A 12104-nucleotide genomic window follows, 5' to 3' on the forward strand; every position below is an offset into this window, starting at 1 on the left:
TAAATACTCAAGGTCAGGCCACCACAGTGGAGGAAACGCAGCAGACAATCTGCACAAGGTAAGGTCCCACTGACAGCAACGTGGGAACGGAATAAGTATCAGGGAAATGTTCTTGAGAAGGATACGGTCCTAATACAGGCAAATGGGATTAATGTAGAAGAGCAAAAAGGTCAACAAGGATGTAATGGGCTGAAGGGCCTGTTTCTGTGGCTGTATGACTCTGTGAGTCCATTCCCACTCTGCCAAGCCAAACCTTCCTGAGGTCCCACCAACAGTGAGAACTAGCCTGTGGTCCCTCTCTGCACTCTGGTCTACGCCAGTGTTTTGGGAGGTTGAATACGTACATCAGGGTCCATCTCCGGGTACTTGCGCCCCTTGCTCTTCCCCAGGCACTTGGATTTATTGCTGTCCAGGAGCTGACACCAGAAACCTTTCTTGGGGTCAAACCTGAAATCCAAAAAGTAAAGTCAGTGACAATGCCTGGTCACAGGGGGTAGTGCACACGCCCCTGTCTACATCAATGGGACTGAGGTCGAGAAGTTTCAGAGCTTCAGGTTCCTTGGAGTGAACATCACCAAAAGCCTGTCTTGGTCCAACCACGTAGACACCACAGCCAAGAAAGCTCACCAGCGCCTATACTTCCTCAGGACACTAAAGAAATTTGACAGGTCCCCTTTAACACTTACCAACTTATATCGATGCACCATAGAACGCATCCTATCTGGATGCATCTTGGCTTGGTACGGCAACTGCTCTGCCCATGACCGCAAGAAACCGCAGAGAGTTGTGGACACAGCTCAGCACATCACGGAAACCAGCCTCCCCTCCATGGACTCTGTCTACACTTCTCACTGCCTCGGTAAAGCAGCCGACGTAATCAAAGACCCCACCCACCGGGTCATTCTCTCTTCTTCCCCCTCTCATCGGACAGAAGATACAAAAGACTGAAAGCACGTACCACCAGGCTCAAGGACACCTTCTATCCCGCTGTTATAAGACTATTGAATGGTTCCCTAGTACGATAACAGGGACTCTTGACCTCACAATCTACCTCGTTATGACCTTGCACCTTATTGTCTGCCTGCACTGCACTTTCTCTGTAACTGTAACACTTTATTCTGCATTCTGTTATTGTTTTCCCTTGTACTACCTCAATGCACTGTTGTAATGAAATGATCTGTATGGATGGCATGCAAAACAAAGTTTTTCACTGTACCTCGGTTTTAAATTGTAGACAGGAGGGAGAGGGGTGGACAGGACAAAGGGACTGAATCTTACAAGGTGAGACTAGGGTTGCCATGGTGATGTGGATAATAATACCATCGAGTTGATAGGTTTTGGTCAGTTTTACTAATAACACAGATAATTACCTTGCAAACATCTTGTATTGACCCTTCTACTGTGTGGTGACTTTTCCAAAGCCTTCCTGACGTATCTGTAATTTTTAAATTTAATTCTTCACAAGCTGTGGACACTGCTGGCGATGCCAGTGTGTAGCCCGTCCCTCATTGTCCCCGAATTAGGAGGCACAGCGCCAACCACACTGCTGGGCCTGGGGTCACAGTTGGGTCAGACAGGGTGTACGGCAGATTTCTCTCCCAGATGGAGCGGACCAGATGGATTTTCACCATAATTCACTAGTTTTGTGGGAACATTTTTTTTTCTTCAGTCGACGTTTCCAGTCGAGATCTTTCATCTGGGTCCAGGTGAAGGGTCTCGACTGGAAACGTCAACTGTCCATCTCCCTCCACAGATGCTGCCCGACCCGCTGAGTTCCTCCAGCATTTCGTGTGTTGCTCCAGATTCCAGCATCTGCAGTCTCTTGCATGTCCATCTTGTTTTCTTTACAGTTTTGTATAACATGTCTATAGTTTATGTATAATTTATGTTTTGTTTGTCTGTACCATCGTGCTGCAAGCAAGTTTTTCACTGCACCTGTGCACACGACTTTTGACTTTGGATGAATACTTGAATTGCCAAGGCGTGAAAGGCCGTGGACCAAGTGTTGGTAAATGGGGCTAGTATAGGTGGATAGGTGATGGGAGCATGGACATGATGGGCCGAAGGGCCTGTTTCTGTGCTGCGTGACTCTTGTGATAAGTCATTTCTTTGACTCGAAATCACAGAATGTCATTCATGAGTAATACGATGACTAACCACAAGGGGGAGGTATTGGACATAATACAGGATCACAGGATGCAAGGACTGGTTTACAATCAATCACAGCCTTCACCTGCAGAGAACCTGTCCTGTTTAAACCATTCAAGGTCAAAGCCAAAGTAGAGTTTATTGTCATATGCACAAGTACGCGTGTGCACAGGTGCAATGAAAAACTTATTTACAGCACCATCACAGGTACAGAGCATCAGATAAGCAGCATTCACAAAAAAAAACATAAATTAGGCATAAATTATGCACAATTTTTACAAGAAAGAACACACTTAGAACAAAAAAAGCGCCCATTTTAGTGCAAAGTGATCAAAGTGGTCACAGTGTTGCTAAACTGTAGTGATTAGGGTTGTGGCGGTTGGTTCAAGAACCGAATGGTTGAAGGGAAGTCGCTGTTCCTGAACCTGGTGGTGTGGGACTTCAGGCTTCTGTACCTCCTGCCCGATGGGAGCTGTGAGAAGATGGCATGGCCCGGATGGTGGGGATCTTTGATGATGGATGTTGCCTTCTGTAGATACTACCGATGGTGGGGAGGGATGTGGTGTGACCTATTGGTATTGGTTTATTATTGTCACTTGTACCGAGGTACAGTGAAAAACTTGTTCTTGCATTCCGGTCATACAGGTCAATTCATTACACAGTGCATTGAGGTAGTACAGGGTAAAACAATAACAGAATACAGAGTAAAGCGTCACAGCTACAGAGGAAGTGCCGTGCAGGTAGACAATAAGGGGCAAGGTTATAACAAGGTAGATTGTGAGGTCAAGAGCCTATCTTATCATATAAGGGAACCATTCAATAGTCTTATCACAGTGTGATAGAAGCTGTCCTTGAGCCTGGTGGTACGTGCCCTCAGGCTCCTGTATCTTCTGCCTGATGGGAGAAGGGAGAAGAGAGAATGTCCCGGGTGGGTGGGGGTCTTTAATTATGCTGGCTGCTTCACCAAGGCAGCGAGAGGTATAGACAGAGTCCACAGAGGGGAGGCTGGTTTCCGTGATCTGCTGGGCTGTGTCCACAGCTCTCTGCAGTTTCTTGCAGTCCCGGGCAGAGCAGTTGCCGTACCAAGCTGTGATGCATCCGGATAGGATGCTTTTATGGTGTATCGATAAAAGTTGGTGAGTGTCAAAGGGGACGTGCCAAATTTCTTTAGCCTCCTGAGGAAGTAGAGGCACTGGTGAGCTTTCTTGGCCGTGGCATCTATGTGGTTGGACCAGGACAGGTTGTTGGTGATGTTCACTCCTAGGAACTTGAAGCTCTCAACCCTCTCAACCTCAGCACCGTTGATGTAGACAGGTGCATGTACACCGCCCCACTTCCTGAAGTCAATGACCAGCTCTCTTGTTTTGCTGACATTGAGGGAAAGATTGTTGTCATGACAGCATGTGACAAAGCTCTCTGTCTCCTTCCTGTACTCATCGTTATTTGAGATCCGGTCCACTACGGTGGTATTATCTGCAAACTTGTAGATGGAGTTAGAGCAGAATCTGGTCACGCTTGCAGAGTTCTTCAGAACCCGAATGTGCTGGAGGACATGTGGGGGTTGGAATAGCATAACGCAGTGGTCTTGGAGGACAAGACCAGCAAGGTCTCTCCACTGATGGAACAACACACTGGGAAAGGTCCCAACTTGTGACTTTATCAGACCCACACCGTCAGCTCACAGTGCACATTGAAAGATGTGAAACTGTGAACAGTCCATTCTCCCACCGTTCTAAAATCTGCGATTTTACCATTGGGAAGAATTATATCAATTTTATTTTTCATTACACATTGCTTTTCTACTTCCTGCCTCCCATTCACTCCCCGAGACACATACCCTACTCAAAATGTTCACCTAGATAGGGTCGTATGAGAGCTTTTGGCACATTGGCCATCATAAATCAGGGCATTGAGTACAGGAGTTGGGATGTTATGTTGAAGTTGTATAAGACGTTGGTGAGGCCAAGTTTAGAGTATTGTGTGCAGTTCTGGTCACCTACCTAGAGGAAAGATATCAATAAGCTTGAAAGAGTGCAGAGAAAATTTACAGGGATGTTGCTGGGACTTGAGAACTGAGTTCTCTAGGGAAAGGTTGAACAGGTTAGCATTTTATTCCCTGGAGCGCAGGAGAATGAGGGGAGATCTTATAGAGGTATACAAAATGATGAGGTGTATAGATAGGGTGAATGCATGCAGGCTTTTTCCCCTCAGGTTGGGTGAGACTAGAACTAGAGGTCATAGGTTTAGGGTGAAAGGTGAAATATTTAAGGGGAACCTGAGGGGGAACTTCCTCACAGTGTGGTGCGAGTGTGGAACGAGCTGCCAGCGAGGTGGTGGGTGTGGGTTCAATTGTAACTAAGAGAGGTTTGGATAGGTACATGGATGAGAGGGGTTTGGAGGGATATGGTCCGGGTGCAGGTAGATGGGACTAGGCAGATGGACCAGGTCAGCATGGACTAGATGGGCCAAAGGACCTGTTTCTGTGCTGTAGTGCTCTCTGCCTCTATCCAGCCTGCCAGCATTGTATTTGAATACCCTGGGTCACTTTTTTATTTTTGGTCTGTCCCTGCTTGCACAATATTGTGGACGTGCATGGCTGTGGTTGGAGCCCGTTACTAGTTGCTCCTACAGAGCTGGTGTGGTTCGACACAACTAGGCTGACTGAGGGGGAAGCTGAGAGGGTCTGTGGGTCTGAAGCCTTGTGTCAGCCAACTGGGTAAGGGTAGCAGATTTCTTCCCCTGGACACACCTGAACCTGGAGCTCATAGAACCAAAGAACACTACTGCACAGAAAACAGGCCATTCAGCCCTTCTAGTCTGTGCCGAAACTTTATTCCACTAGTCCCATTGACCCTCCAGACCTCTCCCGTCCATGCATCTATCCAATTTATTCTTAAAACTTAAGAGTGAGCCCGCATTTACCACGTCAGATGGCAGCTCGTTCCACACTCCCACCACTGTCTGAGTGAAGTTCCCCCTACTGTTCCCCCTAAACCTTTCCCCTTTCACCCTAAAGCCATGTCTTCTCGTACTTATCTCTCCTAATCTAGGCGGAAAGAGCCTACTCGCATTAACTCTGTCTATACCCCTCATAATTTTGTAAACTATCAAACCTCCTCTCATTCTTCTACACTCCAAGTACTAACCTGTTCAATCTTTCCCTGTAACTCAACTCCTGAAGACCCGGCAACATTCTAGTAAATCTCCTCTGCACTCTTTCAATCTTACTGACATCCTTCCTATAGTTAGGTGACCAGAAATGCACACAATACTCCAAATTTGGCCTCACCAATGTCTTATACAACCTCACCATAACGTCCCAACTCATAACACCAGCTCGAAGAAAAGGTTTACCTTATTGAATTAACGTGGGATTTGAACTCACATCTAAGGGTGTCTAAGACAAGAGGGCACAGGTTTAAGATGAGAGGTAATGTGTTCAGAGGGGATATGAGGGGGATTTCTTCACACAGAAGGTGATTGGAGTGTGGAAGGTGCTACCAGAAGAGGTGGTGGGGGCAGAGAAACCAGGATTCTAGATCAATGTGGGGTTAGGAAGTGGCCGGAATGTTGCCAGGCAGCTGTGAGGGATGGCCATCACACAAAGAGTAGAACGACAGGGTAGGGGAGGTTGGGCCAGGGGACAGCGGTGATAGTAACAGAAAATTAAAGAGCTGTAGATGCTGGAAACCCGAAACATAAATCAGAAACTGCTGGAAGCACTCAGCAGGTCAGGCTGCATCGGCGGGAAGAGAAACAGAGTTAAGGTTTCAGATTGGAGATCCTTTGTCAGGACAATCACACTCCAGCTCCAGGGAGTTGGAGTTCGTGTCCATAGATTCATGGCAAGGTTAATGGCAGGGCTCTTGCAGTGTGGAGGAACAGAGGGATCTTGGGGTCCACGTCCATAGATCCCTCAAGGTTGTCGCGCAGGTCAATAGGGTTGTTAAGAAGGCGTATGGAGTGTTGACCTTCATTAGTCAGGGTACTGAGTTCAAGAGCCGTGAGGTGATGTTGCAGCTCTATAGAACTCTGGTTAAACCACACTTGGAGTATTGTGTTCAGTTCTGGTCGTCTCATTATAGGAAGGATGTGGAAACTTAAGAGAGGGTGCAGAGAAGATTTACCAGGATGTTGCCTGGATCGGAGAGCATGTCTTATGAGGATAGGTTGAGCGAGCTAGGGCTTTTCTCTTTGGAGAGGAGGAGGATGAGAGGTGACTTGATAGAGGTGAACAAGATGATAAGAGGCATAGATCGAGTGGACAGTCAGAGACTTTTCCCCAGGGCGACAATGGCTAACACGAGGGACATAATTTTCAAGTGATTGGAGGAAGGTATAAGGGGGATGTCAGAAGTAAGTTTTTTACACAGAGAGTGGTGGGTATGTGGAACACACTGATGGCAGAGGTTGTGCGGGCAGATATATTAGGGACATTTAAGAGACTCTTAGACACATGAATGCTAGAGAAGTGGAGGGCGATGTGGAAGGGGAGGGTTAGATCGATCTCAGAGCAGGATAAAATGTCAGCACAACATCGTGGGCTGAAGGGCCTGTACTGTGCTGTAGTGTTCTATGTTCTATGTTCCTCTGTGAAGATAAACGTAGGGAAGAGCAACAACTCTCTCCCTGCTGAGTGTACACAGCCCCAGGTATAATACAGCAGTGACAAAAAGCAAGTAAGGCCGTAATTCCGATGACAAGTCCTGTGGTTCATTAGGAGAGACTGGATAGGCTGGGGCTTATTCCTTTGGAGCGTAGGAGGCTGAGGGGTGACTTTATAGAGATTTATAAAACCATGAGGGATGTAGATAAGTTGAATGCTCAGTCTTTTTCCCAGGGCAGGGGAGTCTAAAACTGTAGAGGGCATAGTTTAAAGGTGAGAGGGGAAAGATTTAAAGGAGCAGCTCTTTCACACAGGGAGTGGTGGGTATATGGAACGAGCTGCCAGAGGAAGTGGTTGAGGCGGGTACAATTATGATATTTAAAAGACATTTGGACAGGTCCATGGATAGGGAAGATTCAGAGGGACATGGGCCAAATGCAGGCAAATGGGACTTGCTCAGGTAGACAATTTGGTCAGCATGGATGAGTTGGGCCGAAGGGCCTGTTTCCATGCTATATGACTATGACTCTTAAGACCCTCAGAGAGATTTTCACCCTGATGGAGCGGTAAAAAATTACAAAAAAGAATTTAAAAAAAAGAAAGTCTTGCATTTTTATAGCACCTTTCATAAACTCAGGATGTCCCAAAACAATTTACAGCCAGTGATATAATTATGAAGTGCAGTCATAGCTGTGATGTGGGAAATGCACCAGAATGTTTTGGAAATATCTCACCGTTCCTTCACCGTCACTGGGTCTAAACCCTGGAACTCCCTCCCCAACAGCACCGCGGGAGCCCCTTCCCCAGAAGGAACGCAGCAGTTCAAGAAGGCGGCTCACCCCCACTTTCTCAAGGAGGCAATGAGGGAAGGGCAATAAATGTCTATGTCTACATCCCAACAATGAGTAAAACAAATATGGGAGACAGTTGGTTCGTACATAGCAGGCTCCATGGTCACAGCTCAGCGCATCACGGAAACCAGCCTCCCCTCCATGGACCCTGTCTACACTTCTCACTGCCTCGGTAAAGCAGCCAGCATAATCAAAGACCCCACCCTCCCCGGACATTCTCTCTTCTCCCCTCTTCCACTGGGCAGAAGATACAAAAGCCTGAAAGCACGTACCACCAGGCTCGAGGACAGCTTCTATCCCACTGTTATAAGACTACTTAACGGTCTCCTTGTTCAATAAGATGGACTCTTGACCTCACGGTCTACCCTGTCATGGCCCTCGCACCTTATTGTCTGCCCGCACTGCACTTTCTCTGTAACTGTAACACTTTATTCTGCATTCTGTTATTGTTTTCCCTTGTACTAGCTCAATGCACTGATGTGATGAAATGATCTGGATGGATGGCATGCAAAACAGTTTTTCACTGGACCTCGGTACATGTGACAATAATAAACCAATACATCAATTTACCGATAAATAAACCAATACTGATGTGGCAATGACTACATAATCTGCTTTAGAGATGTTGGTATCTGTGTATTATCCCCTTCCACCCCACTCAAAAAGGTCCTGTTGATAAATAAAGCAGAGAATATACCATTGATTACTTTATAAATCTACAGCCTTAAGGATTCCGGGAGGAGTGGATAATAGTTAATGGATTCGGCAAGTCCAAAAGCACAGAGATTCGACCAGTCATTAATATCTTGCGGTTCAGAGATCCGGGATTGTGGCTGGGAAGGTCCCAGTAGCTGGAACACTGTTGGACGATCTCAGGACCAAGTCTTTGGCAACCTGAAGGGGCTGAGAGGCTTGGGGAGGAGGTTTTCAACTGGGAGAGCTGGGAAAGGCTGGAGGTTATGGGCAAAAGGTTGCCCCAGGATTAGTGGAGGATACACTTCCCTTGGGTTAGCTGGCAGTCCTCAGCTCCCTTCCACTAACGAATCTTCTAATCACTGGGAAACCCGTCTCTCTGTTGGTTTAGTTCCCAACAGTGCTTCAGAACCCCCGATTAAACATTGTGCTAAATATTCTGCCTGTGGGATATTTGCAAAGGTAGGTATGCTACATGAACTTCAACCAGTCCCTCCCAATGGAAAGTGAAAGTATTGAAAGCACTACTCACACCAACAACTTGTGGTAATTGACGATGTTTCGGAGTCCGAGGAACTTCTGCACCTTTTCCATTGTCGTTGCGGGTTCTGTCCGGAGGAGTTGCCCATCGAGAACAAGAATCTGGGCAGAGAGGGGAAGAGACAGGAGGACGTGACTGGAGCAGTCCACAGCGATGCTGTGCAATGAATGAACATAGTGCAGTAACCAGCAGTATTGCTTTAGGTTTTCAGGGATGCAGGCCTCAGCTACAGGGCTAGGTTAGAGACACCACAGTTGTTCTCCTTGAAGCAAGAGGGCATATGTTAAAGGTGAGAGGGGAAAGATTTAATAGGAACCTTTTTCACCCAGAGGGTGGTCAGTATATGGATAAGATAAGATTTCTTTATTAGTCACATGTACAGCGAAACACACAGTGAAATGCATCTTTTTGCGTAGAGTGTTCTGGGGGCAGCCCGCAAGTGTCGCCACGCTTCTGGCACCAACACAACATGCCCACAATTTCCTAACCCGTACGTCTTTGGAATGTGGGAGGAAACCGGAGCACCCGGAGGAAACCCACGCAGACACAGGGAGAACGTACAAACTCCTTACAGACAGCAGCCGGAATTGAACCCAGGTCGCTGGCGCTGTAATAGCGTTACGCTAACCGCTACACTGCCGTGCCTGCCAGAGGAAGTGGTTGAGGCAGGTACATTAACATTTAAAAAGCACTTAGATAGCTACATGGGTGGGAAGGTTTAGAGCGATATGGGCCAAACATGGGCAAATGGGACTAGCTAAGATGGGAACCTTGGTTGGCATGGACCAGTTAGGCCGAAGGGCCTGTTTCTGTGCTGTGTGACTCTGTGACTTGAAGCAGAGATGGTTGAGAAGGAGAACTAATGAAGATGTACAAAAGCACAAGTCCACATAGTGAAGCTGTTCCCATTAATCTATATTCCAAGGACCAGGAGAGACAGATTTAAAATGTTGGGCAAAAGGTTCAAGGGGGAATGTGAGAAAAAATATTTTTATTAAAAGTGGCAATGATTCAGATCTAAGTTTGTCAGGGTGGTGGAATGAAAGGGGAATTGGATAGACATTGGAGAGGGAATAATTTTCAGGGTTATGAGGAAAGAGCAGAGGGTTTGGGTCTGACAGGATTACTCTTTGCGGTGCTGGCATGAACTCAATGGGCTGAATGGCCCCCTTCTACATTCTATGATTTGATTCTTTACCTCTTGCACTATCAGGGGATTTCACCAAAGATATAAAGTTATTTATTTATTAGTCACATGTACATTGAAACACACAGTGTAAAATGAAAGGTGACACAGTCTAAAAGTGACCAGGTGTACCAGTCAAGCACAGAGAGATGGACAAGTGTTCCTGAAATCCCTGATACCTGTCCCAATATAGCTTATGGTGCATCAGATAAATCTACCCTGAAGCACAGGGTTTAAGAACAATGGTGGGACCTTAACAACATCCTCCCAGGGAAGGCATTGCCACCAGTGAATTGTCATCAGCTCGTGAGGACAAGTTCTGGTAGAAAGGTCATTGACCTGAGTTGTTAATCCTTTCTCCTGTTCTACAGATGTTGCCCTAAAGATCTCCATCTGTGTTATAAGTTCTGGAAACACAGCTGCTGGTGAACACATGGACTTTAATCTATCGACTAATGGTGCCAACTTGTCATCTATCCATTAATCTCACCAAGTTATATCAATCTCGGACAACGATCTCAACATAAAGTCACAGGTTGATGCTGAATTGTCGTGGCAGGATTGAGCTGCCTTTTCAGTCGTGAAATTGCACAGCCAATCCTCAACTTATGAGGCTAATAAACCATTGTCGGTTCAGGATTTATCGGCTGTCCATTCTGACGGTTTGGCTAATTCATTCACTCCACAGCTTGTGTGTTGGGAGGTTAGTATTGTGAGTTCTAATATAATCCAAGGAGGGCGATTTATGATGGTTGCATGGGCCATATTTATGGCATCGTTACTTGCCGGGCACAGACTGTGTGTTAATCTCAGGGAGTGCTTAGATGAATGGTTATAGTGAGAGGTTACTGATTTGCTGGCAGCCTTATTAAACACCTTTGATGTTTACCAGTTCCAGTGATCTCACAGTCTGCTGAATGCAATCCAGTTTTTAAGAGCTATATTTTTACTGCATATTACAACATCACCTGTTTTTATTGATTTGTTTCTGCTGGACATGGTCAGTACTTATCGCCCATCTCTAGTCACCCTTGAATTGAGTGGTTTACGAAGCCACTTCAGGGGGCAGTTAAGCATCAATGGTATCAGTGGGTCAGGAGTCACACAGAAGATGAACCAGAATGATGAGGGAGAATTAAAGTGTTTATTTCTGCCATAACCTTGTAACTTCAGATTCAAATTTATTGTCAAATTGAGAAATCTGATTAAAAAAACGATATGGTACCGAGAGGTCTACTTGGGTTTTAAATTCAAACCGAACATATACCCAGAGCAACACACAAGATGCTGGAGGAACTCAGCGGGTCAGGCAGCATCTGTGGAGGGAGATGGACAGTCAACATTTTGGGTCGGGACCCTTCATCAGGACTGGAAAGAAAGAGGGGAGATAGCTGGTGTATAAAGTTGGGGTAGAAGGGCGTGAAGCAAGAGCTGGTGCTGGAGGCAAATACGACAGAGGCGTTCGGGAGGCTCTTAGGTAGGCACATGAATGTGCAGGAAATGGAGGGATATAGACGTGTAGGCAGAAGGGATTAATTTAGTTGGGTGTTTGATTACTAGTTCAGCTCAACATGATGGGCCGAAGGGCCTGTTCCTGTGCTGTACTGTTCTCTGTTCTGTGTTCTAAGAGCTGCCAGGTGATGGGTGGATCCAGGTGAAGGGGTGGGGGGAGATAGGCGGGTGAGGGAGAGGGGAGAGTGGGAGGGGGGAGAGGGTGGAAGTGACAAAGGGCTGAGGAAGATGCAATCTGATGGGAGAGGACGGTGGACCATGGAATAAAGGGAAGGAGGTGAGGAGGGGAACCGGAGGGAGGAGTATGTGGGTGAGGGGCAGATCAAGAGGGCAGGGGAGGGGAAAGAGATGGGGTGATAGGGCTGGTGGGATAAGGGGGGACAGAGGCGAATGGACTCGACCCAAAATGTCATCTGTCCATTTCCATAGATGCTGCCTGACCTGCTGAGTTCCTCCAGCATTTTGCGTGTTGCTCCAGATTTCCAGCATCTGCGGTCCACCTCTTGTGCCCACATTAACGTGGGTGGTTATCATTTATTCCATCCCTAACCCAGCCACATTGTAGAT

At 46.7% G+C, this 12104-nt stretch overlaps 1 protein-coding gene across 6 annotated transcripts in view; it reads right to left on the minus strand.

Annotated features, from left to right (window-relative positions):
- Positions 1–12104, minus strand: part of ndst1b (N-deacetylase/N-sulfotransferase (heparan glucosaminyl) 1b) — a 290113-nt gene that overhangs the window by 16644 nt on the left and 261365 nt on the right. For all 6 annotated transcript variants that reach the window (XM_052013795.1, XM_052013796.1, XM_052013797.1 and 3 more), the window contains 2 exons: positions 8831–8940; positions 345–447 (listed from right to left, as the gene is read on the minus strand). In XM_052013795.1, the coding sequence (XP_051869755.1) occupies positions 345–447; positions 8831–8940 (213 nt within the window). The remainder of the gene's footprint in view (positions 1–344; positions 448–8830; positions 8941–12104) is intronic.

The sequence above is a fragment of the Pristis pectinata genome, chromosome 4, assembly GCF_009764475.1.
Source record: "Pristis pectinata isolate sPriPec2 chromosome 4, sPriPec2.1.pri, whole genome shotgun sequence".
Taxonomy (NCBI): Eukaryota; Metazoa; Chordata; class Chondrichthyes; order Rhinopristiformes; family Pristidae; genus Pristis; species Pristis pectinata.